This window comes from Cupressus sempervirens, chromosome 1, assembly GCF_028749045.1.
Source record: "Cupressus sempervirens isolate cs-2001-9-10 chromosome 1, ASM2874904v1, whole genome shotgun sequence".
NCBI lineage: Eukaryota > Viridiplantae > Streptophyta > Pinopsida > Cupressales > Cupressaceae > Cupressus > Cupressus sempervirens.
In genome coordinates this window covers 771,095,202-771,110,233 of record NC_143118.1, presented here as the reverse complement: position 1 = coordinate 771,110,233, position 15,032 = coordinate 771,095,202, and the positions used below count along the sequence as shown (strand labels likewise).

Here is a 15,032-nt window from a genome sequence, read left to right as displayed (position 1 = left end):
TCTTGATGACTTCAAGATAGTTAAGAATTTGGGATTGGTGGACAAAGGGTTGGGTAGTAGAAGCAATAAGAGATCTTAGCCTCTAAAAAGAAGAGTGTGTAGGACAGGGAGATGGAGACCTCCACCAGACGGTGTCCTAAAGATTAACACCGATGGCTCCTCTCATGGGAATCCTGGACAGGCTGGTGTGGGAGGGATTGGGAGAGATGCAGATGGCAAGATTTGTTTCATATTCTCTGTTCACAAAGGAGTTCATTCCAATAACGTGATGGAGGCCTTAGCCATTAAGGTAGCTATGGAGCGCACTTGCTCTCTTGGATGGAGGAGAATAGTGTGTGAATCAGACTCTCAGATTGTTGTGGACATGATAAGTAACCAGAGAATTGAGGACTGTAACTGGCATATTGCCTCTCTTGGTAGAGAGATTCTTCACTTGAGTAGCTTTGTAGATGAGATCTCATTTTGTCATATTCCCAGGGAATGGAATGGGGTTGCTGATGTCTTGGCTAAATGGGCTTCGGAGAAAGGAGCTGTTTGGGATATTTCCAATAGGAATGATCTTCCTGCTGATTATGTGGGGATTTTCGAGCATTTAGTGGAAAAAGATAGAACTTAATGGTTTTTGGGTAGTGGTTTGATGGATTGGGCCTGAGGCCTTTGTAATTTGGCTTTTTCTGAATAAATTTTTACCCCTTTCTCCAACAAAAATATAAATATTTTTGAGTGTAGAAAATTAAATTTCAATATTTAATAATTGATATTCATTGACATTTCTTAAGATACATTTATTCAAGATATCTATACTAGTATTAAATACAAAGACGTGTCATTCATCATGTGTTAAGTCATGGAAATACAAAGAGTTGTATTTGTAATAAAGAGTTGGGAATTTCAAGAGACCTTCTGTTGTAAAGTAAAGAGTCTCTCTTGTGTTATATATATTGCATCTAGCAAAAAGCATTGTACCCTCAAATTTCTTTATCAATAAAATAATATTTTGTTGTGTGTGGCTGGGTTTTTCCCTTCATTCTCGAAGTGTTTTCTTAGGATATTTCTATGTGTCTCTTGTATCTTTTGACTTCTCATTTTTGTTGAAACCCCAAAGGTTAATTTGGCAAGTGTCAACAAATAGCTTTTGCTGATTTTGGGATTGCTGCAAATTTTTCTTGAAGACTTCCAAAATATCCTTATTTTGCTGTACCACATTCTTTCCACAAAGCACTATACTGTTAAGCGAAAGCAAATTCATAAATGAAGTAGCATAGTTTTGAAAGTTTTATGAGTGTCATATCCGGTCAGATTCTTGGTAAAAGAAAAGTTGTATTTCACGAATATGAGTTATTTTTAAAACCCTTTTGTGAAGAAAATCAACATCTAGAATATGGAAATTGAGCAAATAGTGTGCTAGAAGACATTCAAGTAGAGAAAATTGATCTAGATGTTTGTGTGATTGATCAAACACATGATCATAAGGATCTTCCATCTAGTAAAGACCACAGTGTACCTGATGATTTATCAAAGGCTAAACAAAAGTCGAAAACTGAAGATTGCTCTTAATGAAGCAGAGCTAGTAAGTATTGCCCATAAGGATGATGCATTTGATACAGGTATGAAGTATAAGCAGCATACCGAGATAAGTGTCCTTGAAAACTCTATGATGATATTTGTTGAGAATATGCTTAGTAAAATGCTTTTCAGTTTACATCATAATTCTTTTGAGGATTTTTCTTCTATGCATACTGCTCAAATGAGTGAAGCAAGGGATCAGATGTTTGGAATAAATGATAATGAAATTTATTTCTTTTCAAATGATCCTGTTGGTAAGGCAAAGGTAAAATCTAATCTTAAACAAGTGATGAAGGAAAAACACATGTATGTTTATCACAAGGTTGTAGAAGAAAGTAGATGCACTCAAGCATTAGGTTTCCTTGGTCAATATTTGGATGAGTATTTGAAGAGTACTTATGACAGGTTGTTCTATGAATTTGGCTCAAAAAGCTAATTGTGCAAAGGAAGGATATAATACCATGATCAGAAAGGACAAGTTATCGCAGGTTCAGAATCAAGTATTTGATAGAGGAAAGGAATAATATTAACTTTTCACCTTGCATCATGTTAAGCATGGATGCTTGGTATGCTCCTCCAAAGATAGTTGGAATCTCATTATGCCCACAAGGAGTATATGTTCCCAATTAGAGCCACTGTTGGAGCCCAAATTTTTGCAAAATTTAGGCTCTCCATTTAAGAAACAATGTTGGAGACTTGGTTAAATATAATCATTGATGTCCTAATGAGTTTAGTGATAAGATATTTATATATAGAAATATTATATAAATGTTTGACAAGTGAAATTATAAAAGAAAGAGTATTAAATGAATTATCATTGAATAAGCTATGACATGGAAATTTGAATCCATATTACAAGCGAACTAGTTCATATCTACATACAATTCAGCACTATGCAAGTACCCCATATTAAGCATGTCACGCAAATCTTCCAAATCATTATCTAGTATGCAAAAGAATATTTCAGACCAGAAGGATATAGATTCATGAATAAATTTGTTTGAGCAGTTCAGGTCTTATGGAGGTATCTATTTATTGGATGTAGATGAATTCAACCTTCTATGAGGTTGAATGATAAAGCACATCCCTATGAATGAAAATATCCCAAAATTTAAATGCTCTCCAATCTGCATGAGCTAGATTAGATGGGAAGTGTTTATATTGATGCCTTTAAATTGTAGCTTGGGCAAGAGACGAAACATAAAAAATGTAACAAGTGGATTTGAAAACTTGACAAAGACTATTTTTCAGTTTACACGATGCCTGAAGTAATTGTTGGTTGAATAAAGCTACTGGAATTTGTTCTTGAAACACGTCAGAAGGTCAAAACGAACAGAAAAGTATGAACAATAACACATAAATAATTGATATGCTACATATTCCACAGACTACATCAGTATTAAAACTAACCTTAAAGAAGTGAGTAATGAAGCATATACTTGCGTGCACTAATATCAATGATCATCTTGTTGCCGTTGAAGATACATGGCATATGGAGTATCCATAAGAAGTAATGAAGTAATTATCAGTGAATTGGCTCTTACAAGAGGACCCGATAGTAACAATATAGATGGAAGCCACACAAATCGTTACCATGATAACTGATATGGAATATAAACCTTGAATCACTGCTTAGAAATAGTTAACTCTAGTACTGTTAGAGTTGGAAGCCACTGGAGGAAGACGCTAAAGGAAGCATATATTCATTCCGGAAAATTCTGTTAAAGGGAAGAAATAAGTTTGTTTCGAAGGGAAGAAAAGAAGATTGCTATGGAAGTATGCAATGGGAAGAAACATAAAAACGGAGGCCAAAAATAAATTGGCATGCCTAAATTAATTCCTTGGTACTCAATATCTTCAGTGATATGGGAGGACCAGCCATGCCTTTGGGAAATGGTTATGTTCGTTTTTGCCAAGAGGGACGATGATGTATGGGTGTTATGTGTTGCAAGAGGCCTATGGTTTGATGCATTGAGTCTGTACGGGGAAAATTAACAACAATAGTGGAAATAAGTCAAGCCCGTTAAGCTAGGCCAATGGAGGAAGTAAATAATGCAACAATAGAACAAGCAAATACTGAAGACCGTGAAGTGATAAATTATTCAAAGGATTCGAAATATCAAGCCCGTAGACAAAGCAATGGAGCAATGAAGCTTGTCCACACACACCTAGACCCTGAACAAGCCAGACATGGAATTCAATTCATTTATCTTCGTTTATTTCTAACTTTTCTTTCTTTGTTTGCAGGCAGTGAAGTGTGAGTGTTGTTTATAGCACCATGAACGATGAAGGAGATTTTGGTGCCCACTGCTTAGCATGTTGAGCATGAAGTCCATAAAGTTATGCATCGGGAGAGGAACGATTTATGCAAAATTCGAATGAGTGCTTCCTTGGAAGAAGTCCACTGCATTCATGGAATTGTTATTGGAGATGATTAGTGTTCAAGCTGCATATAAAGATGTTGTGTGTTCTAAAATGAATTGAGGTCCGATAACCATTGAAAATGCATATTAATAGTAAATCATCGGCTATTGAATTTATGAAGCGACGAAAATGCGCATCTTTTAAATTCTCGGGAGCCTTCAGAATTGAGGGATATATTTTTTCTAAACAAGACATATCAAGTATATGTCATTCTAGCAAACAAGGAAGAGGAAGCACCTGGGAGCAAGTTAGGATTTCACGGAAAAAACCTTTCTGCACAAAATGCCCACCTTGGAGATATACATGCCCATATTTCCGGATACTACGTAATGTTTTTTTTTTTGATTAGTTATTCAGTTTGTTGAATAAGTCAGAAATGCTATAATGTGCTCTAAGCCGACCTTGCTAATTATTGTTATTTGTTAAGTTCTCAGTTCATTATTATTTCAAAGCTGTTGCAATTAGGTACGGTGAAGGGGTTTGCCTTTCTGATTACAGTTTTCCATCTATGGATAAATATGAAATGTAAAAAACAAGAGAGACCTCACACAATTTCTAATTTTTTTTTTGCATACAAAAGCTATATAGGCATTCCTGATATAATATATTTTTTCATTGGCAAAGATTGAATATTGAACTAAGTCCATGGATTTTGGATCTTTAAATAAATTTTTGTATGTGACTTTGAGACCGAATTGTAGTGAATTGATCATCAGTAATGATTTTCTTCATTGCATTTTTATTTCAGACATAACCAATAAGAATATTTATTTATTTGCAAGCTTTAGAGTCTAAAATTTTATATAGTTTCATCCTTTATGAACATTTTTAAATTCTGTAAATAATTTAAATATCAGACAAGTAGATTGGATCATTTATACCATTTTAAACTTGAGTATCATAGATATAGTGAAATATTAAAGTGTTTAAAATTGAAGTTAAAGCGCAATTTGGACTAGTTTAAAATTGTATATATACATTTGATCCGTCGCATCTTGACTATTAAATTGATTATAGTTGAAGTGTGTAGAATTTTATAAAGTTGTAAGTTATAATATTGACTCTATGGCCCTTAAAATTTTGACACTGGTCTTTATATTGCTCATGATTCATAATCTATATGCTTATTTCATCTTTCCTTTGAAAATTAATATATTCATTTACTTCAATAATTTGCAATTATCCTTCGTTTCAAATACTCTATAATTATTTATTTTGTTTTCAATTCAGAATCTACCAGCTTGAAGCTTTTACTTTCAGAAGTCATCATTAAAGTTACAAAGTTAGCATTATTACAAAATTTTCTGCACTATTGTGCAAATTGAAAGTTTTCTATATTTCTTGCCCTCTAGGAAACTTTGTTGCATTCATATTCAAATTGATCTGCTATAAGCATCTTGGACCCAAGTGTTTTGTCCAAGATTAGGTGCACCGGCCTTAGTTTTGCAGAGCCAGAAGTGTAGGGGATTTGGATCATATCAATCAATTCCATTATGTTGGTCCTTTACTGTTTGGAATCCCAGCATCGAGTTGGCCAGACTCATAGGATTTCAATCTGTGGTTTTGAGAACCAACACACCTCACAGGGTTTTCAAATTTCTATTTTATTATTACCAGTTCTTTTTACCAAATATCTTATGTTTTTTTATTCTCTTCATTACAATGCTCTTTTCATTGACTAGCTCTAAAGTCAATGGTAACCCTAGTCAATATGTATGTGCTGGTTTCTCACAATCACCCTTTCGAAACATAATCCAAAGTCTCAAGCTGAGTAAGGATTTAAAACACTCATGTCTATAATTGTTCCTTCCAGAATTTTTTTGGACCAAGATTTAATTTCCTTCACTGTTATCCTGTGTCAAGTTTTAGTCTGGACTGAAACTTGCAAGAAGCTCCGAGGTTCAACATTATGCTTTTTGCATTATGCACTTCTCAACTGCATTTTCCATGTAAAATTTCTCCCTTTGATTTGTCTTTTTCCTTGCTGCAAACAGGATGTACTAAAGGGTAGGGATTTGTTTTGTAATTATGAGAAGCAGTAATACTCTTCAAATCTGGGTGTGCCCTTTCTGAATGTTGGGTGAAATAAATTGTAATATGTAATAAAAACGGCATGTATAGAACATTGAGACATAATATATTGCTTAAACCCCAAATTATCAAAAAAAGGTGATTGGGTGTTGGATGGTTTACTTGTATATACTACAGTTGTATTGATTGGATTTCTTTCTTGAAGTGAACTATATACTGCACTCCATTTCTATTCTCTAGGATTTTATCCTTGCACTTGTAGGTGCTATTCCAAGTACAAAAATGCTTGTAAAATAAGTTCATGGCTATGGAGAGATCTTTACCTTATTCCTTTTGCTTTCTTCTTATGTTGTATTTCAGATGGTTAGAGATGGGGAAGAGCCAGAAGAATTTTGGGGGCACTTCAATAACTGTTGAGGTTGGTTATATGTATTGAAAGTTTATAAGGAAGCTGCATAGTTCAGAGAAATTAGGATCTTGTACAAGTAAATGTTTATTTAGTTGGTTTGGATTTTGCCTACAGCCATCTTTCTCATAAGGTACATTCGAATTGCAGTTTAAATTTGTTTTCTAATAATGTTTTTTTTCTCCCTCAGTGTGGTGCATGTGAAATCACATTATCTCAAGTGTTTTCTGTTTTAGTCAGAAAGATTGAATCATGCTATGGTCTTTGGTGATGCTAATTGTTTTAATATTCACTAAATCTTCTTTCATGATGGCAGCAACTCATTCACCAGGAGTTAATAAGTGTACATAAGATGCAGTCTACTACAACTGCTTGTCTAAAGGAGTGGTAATCAATATGGTCTTACCAGAAGGATTTGTATTTTTGGTGAGTTGTTTTACCGTGTAAGACAATAATTGATCACCCACTCATTACACTTTACAATCTTTAGTACATTATATGTAGCTGATAACTTGGGTGACCATTGTAATCAGTGTCTCATCTTAAGCTAGATTACAACCAGATGGATTAAATTTTCTTGTTTATTTATTTTTCACTTAAGTCAAGATATTTGTTCAGAGCTTCATGGTTTGCCAAAGGCAATTGAAACAAGAGAGGTTTTTTAAATAGCTTCCTTTGTTTCTTCTGCCTGATTTCGTCATCAGTCAAACTAAATACTGAAGGAGGAAATTTTGGTCAATAACAAGGGGCACCTTATTTTTCTTTAAATTGTTGTGCTCTTGATATCCAAGAGAACAGGAAGCAAGTGACTTCAAAACAATTAAAACTGAAATTTGAATTGTATCATCTGTTTCATTTAGCTAGCTTCATTAGCTTCTTGTTTGAAACAAATGGAGTTAAGTATTCTACATCAGGTGAGCTGTTTCAGTCTACAGCTACCTTTGACTCCCAAAAAGAGCTATTTTACAGAAACATTGTCAAAATCATGTGAATCAAACACCAGGTTTATTAAATGTAAATATTTGAAACTTTTCTGCGGTTACTCAGAACTTTGCAGTGTGGTTATAAGATTTTTCTAGTTCCTTAAATTGTTGAATGAGTTAGAAGACAAATATGGAGAATCGATTGATGATTGGATGCATAGTTTTCTTTTCTCTATCTTGCATGCTACAAAACACTTTCAACCTTTTAAGCAGAAAATTTGATAGAAATATAATTGTGGATTCCTACTATAGAGTCATAGACTGAAGACTACATTGTATGAGGAGAATTCTTGCAATTGGCTTGAAGTTAGTGGTCTTTAAATATGTTTTTTAATGATATATATTTGTTTTAGAGTCTTTATATAGTATAGTTCAAGTGTAGGGATTGCTAGACTTAATTCCCTGGTTCTTGATACAAACCAAGGAGTTTGTGATCAACAAACTACAAATGGGTTCAAACTAACCATATTTGCAAATTACGATCAACAAACTACAAATGGTATGAACCAAGGATTTTGCCACATATTGCCACACTTATCTATTAAAATCAATGAGCTTTATCTAAACATTGAGAAGTAGAAACTATGCAAAATGCTGAAATAACACACAAAGATCCACCATATTTCAATGAAATTAGATTTCTAGTCTCTTCATCATCATAAACAAGTCTTTGCATCTCTAGCGATCTCTCTTGATACTCAACATCATTCAACTTTCAATTGATTGTGATGGTTTTAATTTCCAAACTGCTTCATCTTCACAAATGTCCTTCCTTCTTGGAATTCTTGGTCATCTTCATATAATCCATCCTCATTTTGGAAATTTTCTGCTTGGATATTTTCTTGCCTTGATCTTCTTGTAGCCATCAAGCAATCCTTATGTTGATCTTGGATTCTCAAGGGATATTAAAGATTATGATAGCATTCTTTATTTGTTTGTTTCCTTAGATATCTTGATTGTCTTTACACTTCATTTTATCTAATATTTTCATTATCTTGGAATCTTGCATGGCATTCTTGGCCTTGATGTCTTTGGATCTTCTTGTCATTGTAAATTCTACCATTTGAAAATTTGATTCTTTCTCCTTCCTCAACTTAAACCCTTCCTTTCCTTCGCATTGTTATTGATATTACAAAGTAATTGGTAAAATACTAGCTTGTTAGTAACAAAGACTGAGAGGTCGATATATACAAAAGAATGAGCGATGTTTCCTTAGGAAACGATTGTAAAGAATAGAAACATTCTATTATTCTAGCTATTAGAAAACTAACAGTTAACTACAAGCTAACTAAATATTAGAAACATTTTAATGTTTACAATAGAATACAAATAGATAACCATAAAATAATAATAGATAATAATAGAAGCTGTCTATTATCGTAATACCCTCCCTTAATTGTTAATTTATCCACTACACGCAATTGTCCTCTAAATTTGGCAAATTTGTTTGGACCAAGTGGCTTGGTGACAATGTTCGCAGTTTGATCTGCTTTAGGAACATACTACAAGTCTATTGTCCTGTCTTTAACTAGCTGTCATTTGTACTGACAATGAACATCCACATGCTTGGTTCGTTCATGGAAGACTGAATTTCGTGCTAACTTGATAATGCCTTCGTTATCAACAAACAAAGTGGTTGGTTGTGCTGGTTACATTTGCATATCCTCAAGCATCCGATGAGCGAATCAACTTCACAATCTACTTTGACTGTCCCTCTATTTTCAGCCTTTGTAAAGAGAAACTGCCTGCTGCTTCTTATTGGTCCATGTGATGACACCCCAAATTGAACACATATCTAGAAGTTGAATTTTTATCATCAATAAAGCCTGTCTAATTTGAATCTGTGAACCCACTAAGTCTAGGATTAGAACTCCAAGAGTAAAGAAGTCCATAATCTGGAGTGCCCTTCACATAACGAAGCACACACTTTGTTGCCATCCAATGATCAACCTTGGGAATTGTCATAAAGCGTGAGATGTAGCTGATTGCGGAGCTAATATCAGGCCTAGTAGCATAGAGGTAGATAAGGTTGCCTACTAGTTGCCTATATTTAGTATTATCAATAGGAGGAGAAACAAACTTGGTTGATATGAGACCTTTTTCAATGGGTGTAGATGCAGGCTTGCAATCCTGCATATGGAATTTGTCTAACAGAGCCCTAACATATTTGGACTGTGAGATGAATATACCAGAAGACTGTTGCCAAACCTCAACACCCAAGCAATAATGCATGAGCCCAAGGTTAGTCATATCAAAAGATTGGCATAAATTATGTTTGATTCCTTGAATCAAAGATGCTGAACTGCCAGTGATGATCAACTCATCCACATAAATAACGAGAAGGATGATGTCACTATTAGTAGTCTTGATGTACAAAATTGAGTTTGGTACTTATCAATTTTCATGTACCATGCCCTAGGGGCCTGCGTCAAGCCATAAAGAGCTTTCACTAATCTGATAACCTGATGTTCTTTACTAGTAACCTTGAAACTAGGAGGCTACATCATATAGACCTCTTCTTGTAGGTCACCATTCAAGAAAGCACTCTTGATGTCCATCTAATGGACCTTTTAGCAAAACTGTGCTACCATGGCTAGGACTAATCTGATGGTGCTCATTTGTGCAGTAGGAGCGAAGGGCTCCTCATAATCAATGCCTTGACGTTGAGGAAAGCCCTTTGCAACTAAACGAGTTTTGTACTTATCAAAAGTACTATCAAATTTGTATTTGATTTTGTAAACTCATTTGTAGCCAATTGGTTTCTTCCCTGGTGGAAGATCACAAAGGACCTAGGTGGTATTCTTCAATAGGCTCCGGTTTTCAAATGTCAAGGCCTATTCCTACTTTGGGATTTCTTTAGCCTTAGAATATGTTTAAGGCTCAATCACACTATGACTGTTGGTCGTAAGAGCAAAATTAACTGACTTTGTAGGTTAGCTCTTTTTCCAAGCAGTTCTCCCATCAATGAGGTCATCATCTCCAAGATCAAGTGTCTTAGCCCGCCACTTAGGCCGGAAAGGAGAATGACCAACATTAGTATCAGGAGATGCTCTATGACCATGTTCCTCACCAGAAGAATCTAGATGAAACTCTAGTGAAGCATCTACAAATCTGGGTGATCCTGTAGGAGAAGGTGGAGGTGTCTGTATAGGGATCACTGGTATAGCTAGAGCTTCAGGAGCCCTCCCATCAGGTGAACGTATTGGAAGCTTAACTCCCAAATCATGAGCCTTCATAGGCTGTTTTGCTGGATCAAGAACAAGAGAAACATGCATGAATGATCCTCACTTCTCATTAACAAGTACATCATGATTGTACAGGAGATGAGATGTCTCAATGTCAATCAAGCAGTAGGTTTTGTGAAGACTACTGTATCCAACAAGCATGAGTTTCTGAGTCTTGGCATCCGACTTGGTGTGTGATGCATTAGAGATCTAAACAAAAGCAAGAGAGCCAAAAACTGTCGGGTGATTGATTCTAGGCTTATCAGTTGACCAGGCCTCTTCCAAAGTCTTACCTTTGACCGCTATTGTAGGTGACCAGTTCAAAAGATAAACTACATTGTTAAATGCTTCTGCCCAAAACTTCTTTGGAACATGTCTGTGTTCGAGCGTGAATCGAGCCATCTCGGTGATTGTTCTGTTTCGACGTTCAACTACACTATTCTGTTGTGGTGTGTGGGGTGTGGTTAACTGGCATTTAATGCTATACTCTTTTTCAACTAAAGGTTTAAACTTCTGAAATACAGTAAATGTATCTGATTTCTTTTTAAGAAAATATACCCACATTTTCCTACTGAAATCATCAACAAACAACATAAAATAGTTGGACCCAAGAACAAGAGTGGCCATAGGGCTGCAGATAGCGGCATGAACAAGCTAAAGTACTTGAGGAGCTCACCATGAATCACCACTGGTGAAAGGTGTGCAATGTTGCTTCCTAACCTAGCATGCATCACAAACTCCAAGCTGTTGAGTTTGAATCTCTGGCAAACTGAGGACAAGTGCTTATTGAGAAAGCTAAGAGAGATAATGCACATTTAGTTGCCCATACCATTGATGCCAAAGTGTCCTGACAGAAGACTGCCGAGTAGTCATAACTAAGTCCTGAGAATCACCTGAATCAATAAGTGGGAAAAGACCATTATCCTCAAGCCTTACTGAAATAGTACACTAAGTTGCCCTATTAGTGATGGTACACTGATGTGAACTGAAGGTGACATCCAACTGTGAAGAGTGTTGCAACAACTGACTGATTGAGAGTAGATTTAGTTTCATCCCTGGAATGTAGTACACATTGAGGAAAATGAGATTCCTCCCAGTAGATTGAATTTGAATGTTGCCTTTGCCAACAACAGTGTACTCTTCTTTGCCACAAAAAATAATCGAATCTGAATAATGCGGGTAGTCAATGAACCAGTCTTGGCAATGGGCAAAATGATGAGAGGCACCTGGATCAATGTATTAGGTAGATGACTTAACATGATTTAGAATTTTTTTAGCCATGAGGGCGTAAAAGATAGATTTTGTCTGCTTAGTGTGCTTTGCATTGTTTTCTTTGGGCTGTGAACCTGATTGCTTAGATGGGGCAGCTAAGTGTTTTCAACATTCAACCTCCATGTGACCATACTTGTGGCAATAATTGCATTGAATGTTCTTTTTTTTGGAGCCTTCTGAAGTTGGAGCAGAAGACTTCTGCTGAGAAGACTGTTGAAACTCGCCTTTATCCTTCTGAAAGGATTTAGCAGCAAAGGCTTGCTTTGTGGAGGTGGAGCTAGAACTACTACCTAACTGTTGGTTCCACTGATCTTGCTGAAGCAAAAGTGTGCAGAGATTTGTTAACTTTAGATCAACACCAGTAGAAATGATGTTGAGAGTCTCGATAAAATATTCAAAGGACTTGGGCAAACTTTTGAGGGTTATGACCACATCCTCCATCTTGTGTCCAATAGCAAGCAACTGAATGAATTTCCTATATCCTATTCACGTGTTCCTGGAGCGATTTTTGCTCATCCATTATAATAGAAAATAGGGTGTTCTTGAGAAAGAAGGTTCTTCTTTTGTCAAAAGTCTCATGAAATTTCTTGAGATGCTCCCATATCTTGGCAGTTGTTTTGCCAGATGAAATCTGAGGGAGTTGGTCATTAGCTACGGATAATTTGAGAAGCATCACCGCCTCTCGATTATTTAGGTCCCATGTATCCTTGGAATTTTAAGATGTTTTTCACTTAAACGTTGGAATTTCCATCATCTTTTCTTTATTTTTTCTTCATTTTTGGTACTTTTATCATCAAAATTTTACTATCTCACACAAGGATTTCATACTTGGATTTTTTCGTTCTTTAGTCTTGGAATTCCTTAAGATTTCCTAGTTTCTCGTTACCTAACCACTTAGGGTTTTGAACCTTCTTATTCTAGGGCAGAAATTTTATATTCTCAAGGACAAATTAGCTTCATATGTTAGGAAATTTCACATGGAGAGGGATTAGCAGGTCAGTATATTCCAGTGTTACACCGATGCAGGGGTGTGGGGGGGTGTCAGAACGAGTTTCAGGGGCAGTAGAAAAAAGGGCCTCAATTTGGGGACAATGAATGGTAGGGGGGAGGTTGCATAGTATACATATATGACTGAAAATGCTAATTATGAAATGATACTTCAATATAACATACCAAATATAATTGAATATAGAAAATTGAAATGCAATTCATGAACCATAAGTTCAAACTTGAAACTTGAAATTTCATAACCATTACCAATGACCATTGAACTTAGTAACGTACTCATAGTAAAACTTTTAAGCATAATAATGATAATGATAAATGAAAAATATAAACCATACATAATACCATGTAAGTCAATCATTGACTATCAAATGACAAAGATGAAAGATTCAAAATTCATTGTTCAAATATTATATATGATAAAAATGCTCATGATGACAATGAGCCAAGTAGCATGAAATAGTGAAATGAAATAATGTAGCATGACCATATTAAAGTGAGTACAATCAACAAAATGTCAATAATGAGAATGTAACGGTGGGAGCTCTCTAATCATCCCCTATACCAAATTCCTTATTACTAGCCAAAGTCCTTATTACTAGGACTACAAGATTCCTCATGGGGTAAGATCCTGATCGTCCAAAGGAACACCAACGAGCTCGATATTGGCTTCTGCTACATTGTCATCCTTGTCAACCTGAGCCAAATCCTTTGGCTCTACATCCCATCATGCAACTGGGTTCTCCTTGTACTTGCGTGTCTTGCGATCTTTGAACTGCAAGAAACTATGTACATCAACAAACATCTCGGCTCTCTTAGAGGCAAGTTTGTTCCTATAAACAAAGTGGACGAAGCTATAGGTGGATGAGTTCCTGTTTGCGGCTGAGGAGCTAGAGACTTGAGATACCAAAGTTGAAAGTTACAACTTACAAATAGATCTTCGTACAATTTGTGACAAATGATAAATGATAAATGAATGAATCTTAAATCAGTAAAGTAAAACTTTTAAAGTTAAGATTATAAAGGGGTAGAACTACAAACTTGAGAAAGCAATCAGATGGCTAGTGAGGTTACCTTTGACTTTTGTGGTCCATGACATTTCCACCACAAAATAGGGTTCTTTTGTGCCATAGTTTTGAGATCCACCTTTGCAATATCTGAGTATCCTACAATTTACAAGTTTACAACATAAAATCAAAATAAGTTATAACTTATAAGTAATAATTAAAAGAACTTAGAACAACAAATCAAGAATTAAGGATTACCTGTAAGATTGGAAAATTCTGACCACTAGGTGCGAATACTAACAGTTAGCATCATACATCCTGGCAATGAACCAAAAGAACCCATTCTTCACCTCATCATCTTGAAGTGGTGTGACTCTACCTGGCTTGGGCATGTACCTCTTCATGTTCAATGCATAGGCAGGCATGTGCAAAGGAGTGTTCAACTTCTCCCTCATGCGGTGAATGATAGGTTGGATGTGCTCCATATAGAATGCTAGAGTGGGGTCTCTCTCATGCATAACAACCCTCATCTATCCAAGCATGGAATCAATGCACTCATAAACCTCTCCAAATCTACATCTCCATATCTAATCACTTGAAACACTAGAGTAATGATGGAAACTATGTATTTTGCATCACTCCAAAACTGATCGTTCTTCACTGTCTCCTTCACCCTCTTCCCTTGCTCTATTCTAGACTTGAGGCATCGATTCCATTCTTGTGTCATAACCATGAGTTGCAATGGCTCTTGCAATTCAACCATTCTCTCCAAGAGAATATAATATTAGGCATATCTGGTCTCAAATGGTTTCAACAACTACTTCTTTGCGAAGTCTCTGAAAAGTGCATGTGATGTATGGTAATTGCAGATAAACATCTGCACCTCTCTCCCATCATTAACCGCGTATCTAATCTAGTCAATTTTCCCCATGTCTTTGAGTGCATTGTTCATGGCATGCACACAACATGGAGTCCACCAAATATGCCTATAGGTTGCCTCAACAAGCCTCCCTGTAGCTTTGCATGTGTTGCATCTGTCACAACTTGGACTACATTTTGTGGCCTAGTCTCCTCAATGGATTCCTAAGCACATGAAAGTGAAAATCAGCATCTT

General features: G+C 35.8%; 1 protein-coding gene across 12 annotated transcripts in view; it reads left to right on the top strand.

Moving 5' to 3' along the window:
- LOC149580161 (protein-tyrosine-phosphatase MKP1-like) overlaps positions 1-15,032 on the top strand; it is a 43,255-nt gene that overhangs the window by 14,763 nt on the left and 13,460 nt on the right. For 4 of the 12 annotated variants that reach the window (XR_016353367.1, XR_016353377.1, XR_016353363.1 and 1 more), the window contains 2 exons: positions 6,382-6,560; positions 6,744-7,469. Coding sequence is in view for 3 of the 12 variants with exons in the window: in XM_089789797.1 (XP_089645923.1) it covers positions 6,382-6,438 (57 nt within the window). In the remaining 9 variants the exon portion in view is untranslated. Of the gene's footprint in view, positions 1-6,381; positions 6,561-6,743; positions 7,470-15,032 lie in introns of those variants that run through there. The other 8 variants (XM_089789797.1, XM_089789809.1, XM_089789823.1 and 5 more) reach the window with 5 other exon arrangements.